At 59.3% G+C, this 17,752-nt stretch overlaps 3 protein-coding genes across 12 annotated transcripts; 1 reads left to right on the plus strand and 2 right to left on the minus strand.

Annotated features, from left to right (window-relative positions):
• The first annotated feature begins 96 nt into the window (after window positions 1-96).
• Window positions 97-8,426, plus strand: LYPLA2 (lysophospholipase 2). Of its 4 annotated transcripts, XM_062509212.1 has the most exons (11): window positions 251-259; window positions 856-936; window positions 2,470-2,573; window positions 3,367-3,398; window positions 3,997-4,062; window positions 4,402-4,449; window positions 4,622-4,692; window positions 4,918-4,991; window positions 5,545-5,646; window positions 5,809-5,985; window positions 6,344-8,426. In XM_062509212.1, exons 3-11 carry the CDS (start codon window positions 2,496-2,498, stop codon window positions 6,392-6,394), a joined length of 699 nt encoding a protein of 232 aa, XP_062365196.1. In that variant the 5' UTR covers window positions 251-259; window positions 856-936; window positions 2,470-2,495; the 3' UTR covers window positions 6,395-8,426. The 4 variants fall into 4 exon arrangements, with proteins under 4 accessions (XP_062365195.1, XP_062365198.1, XP_062365196.1 ...); XM_062509211.1 differs by lacking the exon at window positions 856-936 and having other exon boundaries at window positions 97-259; XM_062509213.1 differs by lacking the exons at window positions 251-259; window positions 856-936 and adding an exon at window positions 1,190-1,273.
• A 139-nt stretch (window positions 8,427-8,565) lies between these two features.
• GALE (UDP-galactose-4-epimerase) lies at window positions 8,566-13,146 on the minus strand. Of its 3 annotated transcripts, none has more exons than XM_062509202.1 (10): window positions 13,022-13,146; window positions 11,122-11,433; window positions 10,809-10,922; window positions 10,492-10,668; window positions 10,299-10,412; window positions 10,161-10,227; window positions 9,990-10,075; window positions 9,800-9,877; window positions 9,560-9,674; window positions 8,566-9,483 (listed from the first exon to the last, which is right to left on the minus strand). In XM_062509202.1, exons 2-10 carry the CDS (start codon window positions 11,425-11,427, stop codon window positions 9,428-9,430), a joined length of 1,113 nt encoding a protein of 370 aa, XP_062365186.1. In that variant the 5' UTR covers window positions 11,428-11,433; window positions 13,022-13,146; the 3' UTR covers window positions 8,566-9,427. The 3 variants fall into 3 exon arrangements, with proteins under 3 accessions (XP_062365186.1, XP_062365187.1, XP_062365188.1); XM_062509203.1 differs by lacking the exon at window positions 13,022-13,146 and adding an exon at window positions 12,223-12,257; XM_062509204.1 differs by lacking the exon at window positions 13,022-13,146 and having other exon boundaries at window positions 11,122-11,237; window positions 11,307-11,433.
• HMGCL (3-hydroxy-3-methylglutaryl-CoA lyase) lies at window positions 12,431-16,986 on the minus strand. Of its 5 annotated transcripts, none has more exons than XM_062509207.1 (9): window positions 16,936-16,986; window positions 16,488-16,577; window positions 16,164-16,271; window positions 15,715-15,810; window positions 15,026-15,174; window positions 14,641-14,704; window positions 14,161-14,349; window positions 13,768-13,893; window positions 12,431-13,416 (listed from the first exon to the last, which is right to left on the minus strand). In XM_062509207.1, the coding sequence occupies exons 1-9, from the start codon at window positions 16,984-16,986 to the stop codon at window positions 13,315-13,317; spliced, it is 975 nt and encodes a 324-aa protein (XP_062365191.1). In that variant the 3' UTR covers window positions 12,431-13,314. The 5 variants fall into 5 exon arrangements, with proteins under 5 accessions (XP_062365191.1, XP_062365190.1, XP_062365189.1 ...); XM_062509206.1 differs by having other exon boundaries at window positions 16,488-16,582; window positions 16,935-16,986; XM_062509205.1 differs by lacking the exon at window positions 16,936-16,986 and adding an exon at window positions 16,743-16,793.
• Between the last annotated feature and the right edge of the window lie 766 nt (window positions 16,987-17,752).

Below are 17,752 nucleotides of genomic sequence, written 5' to 3' on the forward strand. Positions count from 1 at the left end.
GGCGGAGGCCGGCGCCTGTCCCCGTAACAGCGGTGGAAGGGCGCTGTGGGAAAGGCGGGACCGGGTCGTGTCGCCGATAACCCCCGATGGGGCCCGGTCGTGGTCGTGGGTTCCGAGCGCAATCCGGTGCCCGATTCAACCATGGCCGCTCCGCGGCGTCCTGCGCTGTTTTGCGTCACTTCCGTCGCGCTGCCGGAAGTTCCTGTGGGAGCGCGTCGGGGGGAGCCGCGAGGAGCGCGCGCGCCGGGCCGCGGGAGAGGTGCGGGCGGGGGGGGCGGCACGTACCACCGGGCCGCGGCGGGGGGGGGGGGGGTGTACAACCGGGCAGCGGAGGGGGGGGACGTACCACTGCTGGGGGCGGGGGCAGTTCCGTGAGGGCCGCGGGGATGGTGGGGGGGGCGGCGAGGCCCTTCCCGGGGTTTAACGGGGAGAGGGGCGGTGGAGGGGCCGGGGATCTGCGGGTCTGGCTTGGAGGGTCCCGGTGCGGTGACGGGGCCGCCTCTTCCCGCCCTCGGGGGTCCATACGAGCCCTCAGGACTCGCAGCCTGCAGGACCCCCCCCCTCCCCCCCCCCCCCCCCCAGGTTTTGGCGGAAAACCCGCTCTGCAGGCCGTGGGGGTCCCGCCTCCATCCGCTTCCAGGCGGGATTTCTCCAGGCCTCCGCTGGATTCCTCTCCCTGTGGGGATGCAGGCCTGAGGGAGAGTCTGAGGCACGGTAATTAATGCTAATTACTGACTGATAAATGCGTCCCACTCGGGCCGGTGTCACTGGTGGGGTCGACTTGGGATGCGACAGCTCCAAATCAGACCCAAATTCACCTTGCGGTGCTGTGTTTGCGCCTTGATACCCACACAGACACATCTGAGGGGTTTAATCCTCCCCGTTGCTCGGAGTTCCCGTTGTGTTCCCTCCAGGAGCGGGGCAGGAACATCCCAGGTAATTCCCAGGATGCTGTTTGGGGCAGCTCTGACCATCCCAAGCCCTGCTTTGCCTGGAGCCTCCCCAACAAGGAGCGCATCCCGGGGGATGATGCTGTTATTCCTGGCTCTCTCTCTCTCCCGGCCAGGATTTTTGGCAGGTGCGGTCTCTCCTGGCCGGTTGTTTTGCCCCTGGAGTACACACGAGCACGTGGGCTGTGTGTCTGTGTCAGATCCGGGCAGCTGCTTGTTGCTGGTGTTTTTATTTGAGTGGGGAAGCCGCTGACGAGCAGTCGGTGGAACGAGTCGGGCAGGTCTTGGCCAGGCTGGGAGACAGAGCAGGCTGTTTCTTGTGGGTAAGGCTGGCTGCTGGTGTTCCGGGCTCTTGGGAGGGTTTGGGGTGATCCCGTGTCACCCCGACCTGCTGGAGATGGTGCTGCTGTGGGAGGTGAAGCTAGAACAGAGTGTGGAGGATGAGGAGAGGCCTCCCGAGGGGCAGCTCGGATCTCTGTGACAGGGACAGGACCTCGGGAGCAGCTGGAGCTGTGCCGGGGGGGTTTAGGTTGGATTTAGGGAAAGGTTCTTCCCTAAAGTGCTGGGCACTGCCCAGGCTCCCCAGGGAAATGGGCACAGCCCCAAGGCTGCCAGAGCTCCAGGAGGGTTTGGACACCGCTCTCAGGGATGCCCAGGGTGGGATTGTTGGGGTGCCTGGGCAGGGCCGGGGATGGGACTGGATGATCCTTCATCCCTTCCAGCTCGGGATATTCGTGATCGTGCTCCGGAGGCTGATCCTGTTCCTGGAGGATAATGGCAATGCCCCAAACAAGCCGTGATTTAATTAGTGCTGGTGGCTCAGTGGGGTCAGGGCAGCCTTGTGGGGAGCTGGAGCTGTGATTTGTGATGTAGTGGGAACAAACACCGTGGATTGCTGTGGCTGAACACGCCGTGGGTGCTGTCAGCTCAGTAGAATCTGGGAGGTGACAGGACAGTGGTGTCCTGCCTGCTTGTCCTGGGAGGCACAATGGTGTTATCCATCACTGGGGGGGCTCAGACCAGCTCCCAGTGCTCTCGTTCATCCACACCAGTCCAATAAAACAGGGCTGGACCTTTATTGGTGCAGCAGAGCCTGTGCTGCTGCGTGCCGAGAGTTTCCTGCTTCCCGGTCAGAGCAGATGTGGGTCAGGCTCTTGCACAGCTCTGGGAAGGAATCGGGAGGTACAGGAATGAAGGGATGCTGAGGCTGCACTGCCCTGCCACCCTCTGCCCACACCAGTGCCACCACAGGAATAACTTTGGCTCTGAGGTGTAATTTCCAGGCTAATTTTAACCCTTCCAGCACCCCACACTCTGCCACGCTGGGAGCGTTGGCCGCTCCTAGACTCTCCAGCACTGCCAGGCCACAGTGTGGGGTGTCCCAAGGGCTTCAACATCAAAGCCTTCACCTGCTCTTTAATTTTCCACCTGCTCTGGATGAAGCAGCTGCCGAGGGTGGGGGTGGGGGGGAGGTGGTGAGAGGTTTGTTTTCCTCCTCACTCACCTGAGTGTCCCGCAGGTGCCAGTGTCGATCCCTCTCGGTGTATGTGTGGTAACAACATGTCTGTCCCCCTCCTCGCCGACGCTGTCACCGTGTCAGGGGCAGAGCGGGAGACCGCTGCGGTAAGGGCTGCACTGTCCCTCCCTCCTTCCTTCCTCCCTCCTCTGCTGCTCCCTTGGAAAACGGGGACCTGCTTCCAGCATGGGGGAGGCAGGGCCAGCAAGGGCTCTGTGGCTGTCCTTGGGCTGGGCTGTTTGCTTCAGTGTGAGAGCTCAGCTTGTCAAGGCAGTGGGAGTTAGGGGTGATTGGGCTTTTTAAGCTTTTAAAGCAGGTCTCCCAAAGGAACCACCCCCAGTGTTTCCCTGGAGTGTGCAGGCTGTCTTCCCTCTGCTCCCCAAGGCATAGGGATTGCTGGAGCTGGAGGTGAAAAGCCTGTGGAAATGGATTTGTGAGTTCTTGGTGATACAGGGAAGGAATTCCTCCCTGTGAGGGGGGTGAGCAGCTGTGGCTGCCTCTGGATCCCTGGAAGTGCCCAAGGCCAGGTTGGATGGGGCTTGGAGCAACCTGGGATAGTGGGAGGTGTCCGTGCCCATGGCTTGGATGAGCTTTAAGGTCCCATCCAGCACGTTCTGGGATTCAGGCTGTGCCTCTGCTCTGGTGCCACTCCTGGTGAGATGATCTGTCACTCCTTGTCCCTCTGCTGTGCAGAGGAGTTGGGACCTGCCCGTGGCAGCTCTGTGGTGGAATGACACCACATCCCTGACCCACCCATCCGCCTGCTCCAAGCTAATTTGAGCCTCTTGGAGTTGGTGACTAAGTGTCCATTTGCCACCTCCCTGCCAGCCCAGCCCTGCCCTGCCCCTTCCCCAGCACGACTCTCACACCAGCTAATTCCCTTCCTTCTCTGTTTACCAGGTCATTTTCCTACATGGCCTTGGAGACACGGGGTGAGTGTCCCTGGAGCTGGCTCCCACTGGGATATGTGTGGTTTGCCAAATGCAGATCCTGGCCTTTTGCTGCTGCTTTGCCTGGGGGCATCTCTGGGATATGTGTGGGGCTTTGGGCTGGGGTCTGCAGCCATTCCTTCGCCAGCCTCACAGGGAATGGCAGGGAATTGCTGCTGGCAGCTGTCTGCTCTTGAATATTTATGATCCCGGCAGCCTGGCAGCCCCCCACCCCCTGCGGGTGGATTTTGTGCTGCCTTCAGGGATTGCTGATAAGCACTGCAGCTTTTCCAGGCCTTGGCAGGGCTGACAGCTGGGCTGGGCCTGCATGAGGGGATCTCTGAGGTCCCATGGTGGTAACAAAAGGCTTCTCCTTCTCCAGGAGATTCCTACATCCCTGTCTGAGAGATTCCCTCCTCCCTGCCTGCAGCTCTGGGGCTTTGTGTGCTCCCCTCAGATGGGATCAGTGCTTGGGTTTTGGTTCATGATAGGTTCAGGCTGATGGGATGGGTAGAATAAGCTCAGGGGAGGGGTTGGGAACAGCCTTGGGAAAATGACTCGGACAAGGTTTGGACTCTTCTCCCGTCCTGTCCCTCCCCAGGCACAGCTGGGCCGATGCTCTCTCCTCCATCCGCCTCCCCTACGTGAAGTACATCTGCCCTCACGCGTAAGTGCTGCCCTGGGGGGCTCCCTGGGGGGCTTCTCAGGGGTCCTGAGGCTGCCCAGGCTCCTGGGTGGGGGGCAGGTGGTGGTCTGAGCCCAGCCAGGCTGACTCTGCTGCTGTGGTCAGCTCCTGCTGCAGACAGAGCAGAGCAGCACCAGAGGCTCTTTTCTTTTCCCTCCTGTCTTGTTTATCCCTGGTGGCTGCAGGGAAAGACAAAGGCACTGGAGCTGCCTGTGCAGGCCCTGGTCAGGCAGGAGGGAGCTCAGCAGGAAGAGGGGGGAGGTGTCAGTCTTCCTGCTTCCCTCAGACTTGAGCTAAACCACCCAAAATATTCCTCCACAGGCCCCGGATCCCCGTGACCCTCAACATGAAGATGGTCATGCCCTCCTGGTCAGTGCTTTGGGGGACAGGGCTGGGTGGGACCCTTTTGGGGGTGAGAAGAATGGGGAGACAAAATCCACTGTCCTGTGGAGACCAGGGAAGGGCAGAGCACACATAGCTCCTGCCTCCCCACATTTGGGGTGCTGGGAGAGGTTTGAGCTGACCCTGCTGCTTCCTCCAGGTTTGACCTGATGGGCTTGACTCCAGATGCACCTGAGGATGAAGCTGGGATCAAGAAAGCTGCAGAAAACAGTAAGGAGCTCTGGAGAGGAAGAAGTGGGTGTCTCTCCCTCACTGTGACTGGAGCAGGCATCTTCCTTCCACCTCTCCTTTGTTTCTGCTTTCCTGTGGTCCCTGTAAACATTTCCTCTGAGATCTCTGACACCTGCCTGTCCCTGATGTGCACCCTGAGGTGCTGAGTGATGCTTTTTAGCTTCCCTTCCCTTCCACTGACCCATTTCTCCCATCTCCTTCCAGTTAAAGCAATCATTGAGCACGAGATGAAGAACGGGATCCCCCCCAACCGCATCATCCTGGGGGGCTTCTCACAGGTGAGCATCAGGACCCCAATTCCTGCTCCACCTGTCACAGGGGATGGGTGTGATGCCTGTGAGAGGCTGACCTAGAACAAAGGCTGGACAGCGATAAAGGAATAAAGTATGGATTTCTTAAAAGGCCTTCAAAGGATACACCTTGGGCAGTGCAAGAGCCCGGCCATGGCTCCACCCAGGATGGACCCCAGGTCATGAGCTTTCACACTTTTATAAGTTTTGGTCCATTTCCATATTGGAGTTAATTGTCCAATTGCAGCTTCAGGTTATGAAGTCCCATCCTCCTAGTTTGCTCTCTTCAGTTCCCCATTGTTTATGGTTTTTGGGCCTGAGGCTGTAATGGTTGTCCTTGATTCTCAAGCTGGAAAAGGATTGTTTTGTCTAATTGAACTGTGAGGAGAACTTACTAACACTTACTATGAAGCTCAGAGTTACACACCAAAGCAGTACAGAATCTGAAAAACATGAAAGCTTAAACTTAAGGCAGCAGGTGGGCGTGTGAGGGTGTCCCTGCATCCCCCGTGGCTCTGATTCCACATTCCCTCCCCTGCAGGGCGGTGCCTTGTCTCTGTACACGGCTCTCACCTGCCAGCACCAGCTGGCCGGGATCGTGGCTCTCAGCTGCTGGCTCCCACTGCACAAAGCCTTCCCACAGGTACCCACCCCCCTGCAAGGACCCTCAGCACGGGGGCCTCTCCCACTGCAGCTCTCCCTCATGAGGAGTGGGCTGCTGGGCCTTGTGTTGGGGACAAAAAGCACCTGCCCCTGTTGGTGTCCCCTCACCTGGGCACACCTGAGTGTCCCTTCCTTGTGGCAGGCGGCGAACAACGGCGTGAACAAGGACATTGCCATCCTGCAGTGCCACGGGGAGATGGATCCCATGATCCCTGTGCGTTTTGGGGCCCTCACTGCTGAGAAGCTCAAGTCTGTCGTCACCCCCGCCAAGGTGCAGTTCAAAACCTACCCTGGTGTGATGCACAGTTCCTGTCCTCAGGTCAGTGCTGGGGGTGGAGGGAGGGGATGGCACCTGCTGGGTGGTGATCAGTGATGGGACCCCTGGGAATGCCCGGAGCTGTGGCAGGGTGGGCTAGGTTGGCTATCGGGAAAATGCTTTTCACCCTGAGGGTGCTGGGCGCTGCCCAGGCGTGTTTGGACACTGCTGCCAGGGATGCACGGGGTGGGGTTTTTGGGGTGTCTGTGATGATCCTTGTGGGTCCAAGCCCAGCACTGTAGGTCAGGCAGGGTGGGGAACACACTAGATGTATTTGCTCCCGACTGGCTCTGGGAGGCTGCAGAGCCCTCGTGCCCCATCCCGGGGAGCCCTGCAGTGACGGGCTGTGCCCTCCCCGCAGGAGATGATGGCCGTGAAGGAATTCATCGAGAAGCTGCTGCCCCGGATCTGAGCGGAGCCCCTCGGGACTGTCGCAGGGGAGGGTGCCGATGTCACCGCCGCCCGTCTGTCCCTGTGACCCGCCCGCTGCGAACGGAAGCCATGGCCCCCCCAGCGCACCTCCCGCCACACCCACCCGTGCCCGCGTCCTCGCACCGCGTCCCCTCCGGCCGGGGGTGCCCGGCTCTCCCGCTGCTCCCGGAGCCCACATGGAGCTGGCTAAGGCGAGTCTGGGAGTGGCCTTTTCTCTCCTGCTCTGGCTCCGAGCGGTTCCCGAGGGAGGGTCTCGGACCCCGCGGGGCTGGCACGGCGCGGGTGAGGTTTTTCTGTTGGGTTTGGGGTTTTTGTACCAGTATTAGGGGCGGGACGTGGGAGGAGCAGAGCGAGGCTGGGGCACCCCTGGGGCTCTGAGCTCTGCCCTCGGTGGCCGCTCTCGGCTTCCGGCTCAGGTGACTCACGGGTTTTCAGTCAGAGCTCAGGAACCCGGGATTCCCCTGCGGACACCTCCAGGCCCCGGGGCAGGCTCTGCCCTGGGATGGCACCGCCAAAGGCTGCCCGGGGCCGGCAGGGAAGGTCAGTGCAGCTCCCGCACCTCCCGCACGGCCCCGCCTGTCATACACGCACACTCCCCTCAGCCATCGTCCTGGGGCAGCTCTGCCCTCCTGAGATAATCACCTCCTTCCTCCTGCTCCTCCTCCTCTTGTTGCTTTTACAATCTCCATCTCCTCCTCTGCACCGCGGGGGTCCCAGAGTCATCTCCCCCTTCCCAGCCCAACTCTGCACCCTTGGAGCCCCCAAGCTTCGTTTACATTCACGGAGCCACTGGCCCGTCTTTAATGTCTTCTCTTGCTGCTACTTGTCCTTCCCTTTGGACTTGGGCTGGCTCGGGGAGGGGGAGGTGAGCTGGGGTCCCTGGATCCTGGGCTTGGCTCCTGGTGCAGCTGGAAGGAAGGAGCAGCTTTGCTCCCAGCCATCTTCTCACCAGCATCTGAGCCCTGGGTGCTGCTGCGCCCCATCCTCTGCTCTTGGGGGTCTCCCTGCTCCCCCCCCCCCCCCCATGTACAATCACCACTGTCCCTCATCTGTGGCTTGTCCCCTCCCAAGTGCTGGCATCGTTTTGGGGCCCCGAATGTCTCCTCTGGGAGGGCTCCTGGCTGACCCTTCCTTCCTACAGGGCCCAGGGCAGTGGCTGTGGAGCAGCCCTGCCCTCACCCCCTTTTCCCCTGGGCTGGGCCCCACCCGGGGCTGATGGTGGCATTTAAAACACCCCCACGTTCCCCTGGCCCCAGGGCTGGCCCTGCTTGGCCCCAGGGAGCCTCTGACCAGTGCCCTGGGGCCAGTGAGGTGAGGGCTGCCCTGGGGGCTGCTCCAGGGGGATCAGCCCCAGCAGTTCTGCTCCAGCCCTGCCCTTCCTGCCCAGGCTGCACAAAGCAATAACTGGAGAGTGGAGTGTGGGGCCCATCCTTGGCTGGGGTCTTGGCTTGGGGTTTCAGTTTTTGCCCCTTTTAGGAAGTCTGGAAGCAGCAGAGCTGCTGCTGGCACCGGGGGTAGCCCGGCTCTGTCCCTGCTCTGGGCTCTGCCCTGCGGGCTCTTCTGTGCTGTGTTTAAATGCTGCTGTGCCTCCGCCCCCCACACTTGGCTGGGGGGCATGAGAGGGTGGCTGGGGTGGGATGGCAGCTCCCTAGGGGTACTAAGGGCTGGTGATGGACAGACTGACCTGTTTGACTGTGAACTGGAACCGTGTGGGATGGGGGGGGGGGGGGGGCTGGGACCATCCCTGGGGGCCCCATGGGGCCCCTCTGCAGAGCATTCCTGCTCACTCCCTGCCTGAGCAGTGCCGGGAGCCTGGGAGGGAGAACGGCTTCTCTCCATTCCTCAATACAGCTTTGGGTTTTTTCTTTTGGTTTTTGGGGTGGTTTTTTATGTTTTGTTTTTTTGTTTTGTTTTTCTTCTCTTTCTTGTCTTCCTTATACATGTTTGGGTTTGTTTTGGTTTTTTCGGTTTTTTTTGTGTGTGTGCGTGTGTTCCACAGAGAATCAAGGTGAAATAAATCCTCAACCTATCCCGGAACTGAGCTGGGCAGGATGAGAGATTTGGGGAGGGAGTGGGATTGGCATGAGGCCCCAGGGTGCCATTTTTAGGGGTAGCAGCTCTGGCTGAGGGAAAGCAGAACAAAGCTGCCACTTAGAAAGTAGGAAAGTTTATTTTAAAAACAAATCAAAAGCTCAATTCATAATTTAGGAACATAAGTTATTCATCCAACTGCCAGCACACGGAGCTGACTGCGTCATCCCTGCCCGGTGCAGCCCTGGGAGCTGCCAGGAATAAATAGGAGCAGTGTGGGATGGGGGCAGAGCTGGCTCCTGGGCAGCCTTTGGCAATGGGTTTTGGGGAGTGGCTGCCACAGGAGCCCAAACCAGGCACTGAGCTGGCTGGGGGCAGCCAGGCCAGGCTGGCACAGCCCTGGGCAGGGGCTTCTCAGGCTCAGCAGGAGAGGGGGGAGATGAGATTTGGTCCCCAAAACCATGCTGGGGGTAGGGAAGGTGGGGGGTGGAGGAAGCCGTGGGCTGGGGAAATGAGCCATGGTGGCTTTGGAATGTGACTGGTCCCTGTGGGAGGTTCCTGGTGCCCTCTCTGTGCCAGGGCAGAGGTGCCTTGGGCTCCCCCTGAGCCAGGTGGGGCAGGAGGGAGCAGGGGCTCTGCTGCAGTTTGGGCTCAGCATGACTCAGCTGGGCCCGTGCTGGAGGCACAGGGAGCAGCACCTGCTCCCAGCCCGGGCTGGCTGCAGCCCCTGGGCATTCCCACCAGGGGTTCCATGCCTGGGGTGCCAAACCAGGCCCCGGCTCTGTTCCCTCTTGTGGTTCTGCTCTGTGAGATGCAAAGACCTGGGGGATGAGGATGAGGAGGGGGGAGGCTGAGGATGCTCCAGCCTTCCTGCCCCGTGCCAGAAGCAGGAGGGGGAGCTGGAACTGCTCTCACAGGATGGTGACAGCCCTCGGGGAAGGAGGCAGGGCTGGCTCAGAGCAGCCTCAGGACTGGCCACAGCTCAGTTCTTGCTGAAGCCCGTGGGGTTCTGCACCTGCCACCGCCACAGGTCCTCACCTGGAACAGGAGAAGGGAGGTGAGGGAGGACAGGGGGCTGGCAGTGCCCACTGTGCCAGGGAGGGGATGCCCTTACACATCTTGTCCAGGCCAAAGGCAGCTTTCCAGCCCAGCTCCTGCTCGGCCAGCGCGGGGTCAGCGTAGCAGGAGGCCACATCTCCCTCCCGCCGGGCTGTGATCTGGTACTTGATCTGCAGGGAGAGCAGCACCGTGGGCCCTGGGGTTCCAGAGGGGTGAGGGAACGGTGCCAGGGCTGCTCTGGGGGAGCAGGGGTCTGTGGGAGCAGCTGCCTGTGACCCTGCAGCTCTGCCCTTACCTCCCTGCCCGAGGCTTTCTCCATGGCCCGAACCATCTGCAGCACGGAGTAGCCGGTGCCCGTGCCCAGGTTGTAGATCTGGGAGGAGGATAAATGACAGGGATCAAGGGGAGAAGGGCCAGGTCCCCCTTTCAGCCCCTGGCGGGACCCCCCACCCCCCCCAGGGCTGGTAGCAGCCCGAGGTTGGCACCTTGCAGCCACAGTTCTCCTTGAGCTTCTTCAGAGCAGCGATGTGGCCCTTGGCCAGATCCACAACATGGATGTAATCCCTGACTCCTGTGGGGACACAGAGGGTCAGGACAGGGCCCGAGGTGCAGCCAGGGCTTTGGGAATCCCAAATTCCACCCATCTCAGGACGCACCCGTTCCATCATCAGTCTTGTAGTCGTTCCCAAAGACGCTCAGGAATTCCCGGCGTCCCACTGCCACCTGCACAGAGGGACAGCCCCATCACCCTGTGTCCCCTCCCTGTGCATGCCCAGGGGCTGTGGGGGCAGTACCTGAGCCACGTAGGGCATGAGGTTGTTTGGGATGCCCTGAGGATCCTCTCCAATCATCCCCGACTCGTGGGCGCCGATGGGGTTGAAGTAGCGCAGGAGGACGGCGTTCCAGTCCTGGGGACACACGGACGGGGCTGCCTGGTCACCCTCACGGGGACACAGCTGGGCTCCAGCCCCAGGGGCGGCTCCTCACCCTCTCTGCTTTGCAGAGATCCCGGATCATCTCCTCGATGAAGAACTTGGATTTGCCGTAGGGGTTGGTGCAGCCCCCGACCGGGTGCTTCTCGTCCAGGGGGAGGTACTTGGGGTCCCCGTAGACGGTGGCGGAGCTGCTGAACACGATGTTCCTCACGCCGTGGGCTTTCATGGTCTGGGAACGAGCAATGGCCAGCACTGATCCAACTCTGTGCCCTGTGCGAGCCCTCCACAGGCACTGCCAGGGCCCAGGACAGGGCCTGGGCATGGCAGGAGCAGAGGGAACAGCACAGGGTCACTGCTGGCTCCTCTCACCTCCAGCAGCCGGATGGTCCCAGTGAGGTTCACTCTGTAATATTCCAGAGGCTTCTGCACCGACTCCCCCACAGCCTTCAGCCCCGCAAAGTGCATCACAGCCGAGAAACGGTGCTGCAGGGGGGAAAGGGCTGGGCATCGGTGCCACGGCAGCAGGAGCCAGCCAGAATTCCCCCAGGAGCTCTGGTGAGCCAGCCCGGGGGGCTCCACGGCCCACAGGAGTGTGGCACTGCCTTCCCTCCCTGCTCCCGTGGCTCCCACGTCTGCCAGGGCCCCCAGGAGCCATCCAGGGCACTGCAGCTCCTGCTCTCACCTTCCTGAAGAGCTCCTGGAGCGCGGCCTCGTCCGTGATGTCGAGCTCCTGGAAGAGCACGGGCCGGTGCGCGATCTCCTGCACCCGCCGGAGGCTCTCGGGGAGCTCCTCAGAGCCTGGGGGAATGCATGGGGGTGAGGGATTGATGGAGTCGGGCACAGCCCGGCCCGGGATGGGGCTCGTACCTCGGATGGCGTTGTGGAAGTTGTCGATGACCACAGGGACGTAGCCCGCCTGCAGCAACTCCAGCACGCAGTGGCTGCCGATGTAGCCGGCGCCGCCCGTCACCAGGATCTTCTCTGCCATGGCTCCCTGCGGAGGGAAAAGCCCCAAACCCTTCAGCGGCGGGGTGGGCACATCCCGGGCACTGTCACGTCAGCACGGCCGCCAGGTTCTGCCCGACGGGCGGGCGGGGCAGGGCCGGGCACTCCCGGCCAGCCCGGTCACACCTCCCGGACACGGAGCTGGCACATCCCGGACACAAGCCCTGGTCCTTCCTGTTAAACCCAGCCGAGGTGCTGCGTTCATCCGTACCCCTCAGGGCAGGAGTTCTCGTGATTAATTAAGTAACGGATTAATTAATTGAGGTGGTCTCCGCAGGGGGAGAGGATCTGTCCTTTAGCATTTCCCTGTTTTTCCCCCAGCCTCCCTCCCCAGGGATGGCCCCGCTCCTCGCCTTCTCCAGGAAGGACTTTGGGACGCCGCAAACAGCAGCGATCCCTGCGGGACCCGGCGGCTCCGGCCCTGGGGAGGGGCAGGAGCCGAGGGAAGGACCCGAACTGGGAAACTGCCCCCAGCCTGAGCCCCAAAAACCGCCCCGTCCCAGCGCTGGGGGGAAACAGCACCTGGGCCAGGTGGGAGAGGGAGGAGAAGAAAAAACAACGCGGATTTCAGCAGGGGAGAGGGGACACGGCCGGGAGGGACCGGAGGGGTCCCGGGGGCCGAGGCGCAGAACGGACCCCAGGGACTGGAACTATTCCAGAGGCCCAGGGTTACCGCAATCCTCGGGGGTTTGGGCTCTCCCTACCAAAGGAAGCAGGGCAGGGCAGCACATCCGTGCCCCTGCCTGTTCCACCCCCCGGTTCCTCCCCGCTCTCTCACCCGCCGCTGCCGCCGCTGCCGCTCAGCCCCGCGCGGGGCTCGGCCCCTTTAAGGCCGGGCCTTGGTCCCGCCCCCCGGCGCCACGCGCGCGGCTCCTCCATGGAAACGTGTCAGGGCTACGGAGCGGCGGCGCGGACAAAACACCTCGGGGACACGGCGGCCATTGCTGCGCGCGGGACGGGGCGGGGCCACCGCGGAGAGCCCGGTGGTGCAGCGCCCCCTGGGGGCGGGAGGAAGGCGCTGCCCCAAAAGCCCCAATTGGGGCCCGATTCCGCCTCAGTTCTGCGGCAGGTAGCAGCCGAGGTTCGGTAATCATTACATTTTATTGAAGTCATGTGGAGAACAGGCACACGTAGCCTCAAACCTGCCCTGCCCCCCTGAAAGGACAGAGCTCCTGTGCTCATCTCCAGTGTCACAAATAAACTGTTCAATAAATTGTTTTAAATAGAAGAACTGGGGGCAGTTCCCCAGGAGCTGGTGTTTTACACTCTGCTCTGTGGGGGTACAAGGAATTCCTCACCCCCCAGCCCATGATGATGCAGAGTTTCCATGCAGAAGAGGCACTTAGAACCAAACCAGCAGCAAAAGCTCCTTAGCTGGTTCAGCTGAATCAAGTGTTTAATAATTTAGACTATTAAATACTGTGTTTATTATTCCTGCTATCTGTCAAGGTATCTTACAACAGATACACAGAGCAGTACCACAGTCCCTGCAGGCTGAGCACGACGGGAGGCTTCGGGCTCTGCCTTGGGACGTTGGTGGAGGGCAGAGAAGGAAGGAAGGAAGGACAAAGCCTGACCTGGAGCAGTGCCCTAAGTGCAACATCTGGGGCTTGTCCTGGAGCTGCTGGGTCAGGTCAGAGCTTTCCTCAGCTCCTCCATGTCCTCCCTTCTCTAAGGCACATGGTGACAGCCTCAAGGTCCAGTATAATACAATAGAATAGAATATTCTTTCATTTCTTCATGATTCTGGTGGATTTTGAGCTTCCTCTCAAAATGCTGAGCCGGGAAGGAGTTCAGGAGATCAGAGAGGAATCCCAGCCAGTGCTGGATCCTCGGTTTCTTCTTGATCCAAGGAGGAATTCCACTCATGTCACAGTCTGCAGGAGGCCTGAGACACCTTGGAATTGGTTTTTCTGTTCAGGGCATTGCAGATGAACGTGCCTGTGTCCATCAGCTTCTGGAGATCCACTCCCTGAATGGAAAAGCACAGGACACACCTTGAGCTGATCTCCAACCATCCCAGGCTGCCCCAAACCCCAGTGTCCAGCCTGGCCTTGGACACTGCCAGGGATCCAGGGGCAGCCACAGCTGTTCTGGGTGCCCTTCCCACCCTTACAGGGAATATTTTTCCCTAATATCCCATCTCACCCTGCCCTCTTGTCAAAGGGAAGCCATTCCCTGTGTCCTGTCACTCCAGGCCCCTGTGAAGTCTCTCCCCAGGCCCAGAGAGCACCCTCAGCTTCCCCCACCATGCTCAGGCCCCCTGGGCCAAATCCTGCCCCGTGCTGAGGCCTGAGCAGAGCTCAGGGCTGCTGCCACTCACCGTGTGGATGCCCAGCCCGTTGAGCATGTACACCAAGTCCTCTGTGGCCACGTTGCCAGAGGCTCCCTGGGCATAGGGACACCCCCCAAGGCCAGCCACGGAAGCGTCCACCACGCTCACCCCCATCTGCAAACAAACCCAGAGTCAGGGGCTGCTCTGCAAGCACAAAATCTAAAATTCCCAAACAAGCACAAAAAAAAAATAAAATAAAAACAAGGAAAGCTGCTTTATTTGTGTAGCTGCCCCACCCCTGGAAGTGTCCCAGACCAGGTTGGATGGGGCTTGGAGCAGCCTGGGACAGTGGGACACGGGCAAGGGGTGGAACAAGATGGGCTTTAAGGTCCTTCCAGCCCAACCACGCCATGAGTGTGTGATCCAGAGCAGGAATCCTACCTGGAGGGCTACCAGGATGTTGGCCAGAGCCTGCCCATAGGTGTCGTGGCAGTGGACAGCCAGAGCCCCCACGGGCACCTCCTTCATGACCACTGTCAGCATCTCCTTCATGCTGCCAGGGGTGCCCACGCCGATGGTGTCCCCCAGGGAGATCTCGTAGCACCCCATGGAGTACATCTTCTTGGAGACCTGTGCCACAGCCAGAATGGGCACTGAGAGGGCATCCTTCCCTCCCCACAGCTGATTCCTGCTGCTCAGAGATTCCCTGGACACTTCCCTCCCTCCCCACATCTGATTCCTGCTGTTCCATGATTCCCTGGACACTCTTTTCTGGGATTAAAAACCTCCAGGTGCCCAAACCTCCCTCAACTCCCCATTTCAGCTGGATTCAGTCTCTGAGAACCTGGATATTCCCTTAGGTTAAATAAAAACAAATCAAAACCCTCTCAGGAATTCTGGTTGGATTTATGACTGACTCACCTCTGCAACTTTAGCTGCAGAAATCTTCCCTTCATAGGGACATCCAAGGACACAGGAAACATATCTGTGGTTAAAAGAAACCCCACACTTTTAGCTGGAAAAGGGCAGTGGACAAATCAGTCAGGACTTGTCCACCTCCTGTGTCTACAAGATGGGAGAATCAACTTTATATTCCAGAAGTCCATTGGCCAAATGTTACAGAATTTCAACAATTTCTTCTTCCATGGGTGTGAAGTTTGCCAAGATGAGCCCACAGGGGTGGTGGGTGTGTGATCTGTGCATTTCCATGTGGGATGTTTGCCCAATAAAATCTGATCCAAACTGCTTCAGGATTATTGCAGAATGAATGATCACGAGTGGGTGAATTCCAGCAGGAACTCCTTACCCCCTGACAGGAATGCTGGCTTCCCTTGCTGCCTTCATGACCTCATCAAACCTCTCCAGGCTCTCCTCGATGGAACAGTTGATGTTTTTCTTGGTGAACAGCTCGGATGCTGCCCCAAAGATGGACACCTCTTTGGCCCCTGCTGCCACCTGCAAGTCAAAAAATCCCAAACTGGAATCACAGGAACCTCTGAGAGTGGAAAAGACCCCCGAGATTAGCTGGTCCAAAACTTAAGCCAGCACTGTGGCTAAGTCAAAGCCAGGTGATTTTTCTTGTGAGGGAAATGACAAACAGAGCCACAGCTTCATGATTTCATGGCCAAGTGTTAAGGGTTTCAGTGGCACCTCTTGGTACAGATGTCTCAAACCAGCCCCGTAAAGCACTTCCCTTTACAGAGGCTCTTCTGTTCCTAAATAAATCTGCCTTGATTTGATCTTGATAGACTTGAAGACCTCTGAGCTCTTCTCCAACTTCAATGACTCTGTGATCTACAATCTCTGACAGCAGTTCTCTCATTTTGTAAAAGTATTTTTCCCCCAAACAACCCAATCCTTCCCTCAGTTCATTCTGCAGCAAGACCACCAGGACACATCTGAGCTTGCCTTAAAAAGGATGAAACCACAGGAGCAAAGGATCAGATAGGATTAGAAACACCCCAGAGTGGATATTCAGGTTTCCCCAGTCCTTACCGCTGCCTGGAATCCCTTCAGGTTTGGAGTCAGCACAGGGTAACTGATCCCAGGTAATTTATTAATCCCCTGCATGACCTCAGTGTGATCAGCCATCTGCAAAGCAAAACAGGAAACTGTGAGGGTGACGACTGCCACTCAAGAAAAAATCATTCAAATTCTTTATTATACAGGGAACAGAAATATTTAGGGATCAATGTTTCTAAAAGCAAACAGAAGTGCACCCTGTGAGGGGTCAGGAGTCACCCAGCCAGGCCAACGTGCACAAACAGCTGTTTGTGTGTGACCTGTCTGTCCCTTTGCTCCTTCCCAGGCTCCAAAGGGAAGCTCTGGGATATTATAACTCCTCTGCTGGTCCTTGCCCAGTAGCAGGGATTTGGGAGCAAGCAGAATGACTGGACTGCTGTACTTCTAAAACACAGCACTGCAAATCCTCTGTGAACACCGACCTGAGGAACCCACTTGGGGGACACGAAGCTGGTGGCCTCTATGACCTGCAGCCCTGTCTCGGACAGCATGTTGATTAAATTGATCTTCACTGGGGTGGGCACAACATTCTAAGAAGAAGAAGAAGAGAAAAACGACCTAAAGTTATTATTTCCACAATATACTGTTCCACCGACGAAATAAACCCCAAAGGAGCAATTTCTCAACACCTAAAAAAAGCAGCATTTAAAGAAAACCCGCCCCACTGATGAGCACAAGGGGGCGTTTGGAGGATTTGGTCGGAGAACGCCCCCCGGGAGGCGCAGGGAGCCCGGACCCGCAGGTACCTTCTCGTTCTGGAGCCCATCGCGGGGTCCCACCTCCACCACCTTCACTCGCTTCGGGTACGCCCCGGTCGCCGCCGCAGCGGAGCTCACCTGGCACGGAGGGAAGAGTCAGCCGAACCCCCGGAGCCCCCGGCCCCGCTGTGCCACAGCCACAGCCCCACTCGGCCCTGCCCCGGTGTCCCTCTGCTTCCTTTTCCTCCCGGTGCCCCCAGTCCCTCCGCCCCTGGCTCAGATCCCTCCGTCCCGGTCCCTCACGGGCCGCAGCGATCCCGCCCAAAGCGGCAAGAGCCGCCGCGCCGCCGCCATGTCCGCCGCGCTCACGTGACCGCGCACACACCCCGCACGTGACGGCACAGTGGGCGTGGCTCCGCTATCACGTGACCGCTGCCCCGCCCCGGCCCCGCCCCGGCCCGCCCGTCCCTCGTGTCCCCGCGGAGCCGTCCCGTACCTGTCCCCAGGCGCAGTCCCGCGGCGCGGAGCCCGTGTCACAGCGCGGCATTCTCCCCTCCGGCACTGCCCTGCAGCGCGCCCGCCGCGCACTTATACCGGCGGCTTTCCTGCGGGCCGGCGCGCTCGGTAAACACGGCGCTGTTTGCTTTGGGGCGGGCCCCGCTCCGCGCCAGGGGTCAGCGGCGTGATGGGGTTGTGAGGCAAAGAGGCCATCGCTCCGTTGTCCCTTTTCGTCCCGTTTTTTTTTTTGTTTGTAACGGCGTCATCACCGGAGCCGGGCGGTGTTCGGTCCCTGGCACTCGCAGGCGGTTCTCTGGAGCCGGAGCTGTTGGATGTTTGTCGTTTGAGTAACAGCCCCCACAGCACCAGCTCCTCACGTGGCCCAGCACCGGGGCTCTGCTCCAGCTCAGCTCCAAGTGTCCTGGCAGGTTTTGCTCGGACAAAGCCAGTCTGCAATGCCGTGGTGCCTTCACGACAGCCTGTGCTCGTGGGAGCAGTGTCATCACTCACACACACATTGTTCAACCCCTCTGCAGAAGTTCAACACCCACGCAGGAAACCTGCCCTCACTGGAACACAAAGTTCAAAAGTTCAGGAGTGCAAACGGAAGTCACAACAGTGGAGTCTCTTAAATTTACTAAGAACAAAAGCTTTCCTTGTAGCTGTCTCCAGCAGAATATCAATAGAAGTTTGTTGATGGATTTGTATCATATTTTTTACCGATGACCTCTTCCAGCAAGCTTCCATTAAATTTATTCATGATGGAAGCAGCTGATCACAACCAACACCAAAGTAACACAAGGTAACAGACTGGA

Source organism: Cinclus cinclus, chromosome 26, assembly GCF_963662255.1.
Source record: "Cinclus cinclus chromosome 26, bCinCin1.1, whole genome shotgun sequence".
Classification (NCBI taxonomy): domain Eukaryota; kingdom Metazoa; phylum Chordata; class Aves; order Passeriformes; family Cinclidae; genus Cinclus; species Cinclus cinclus.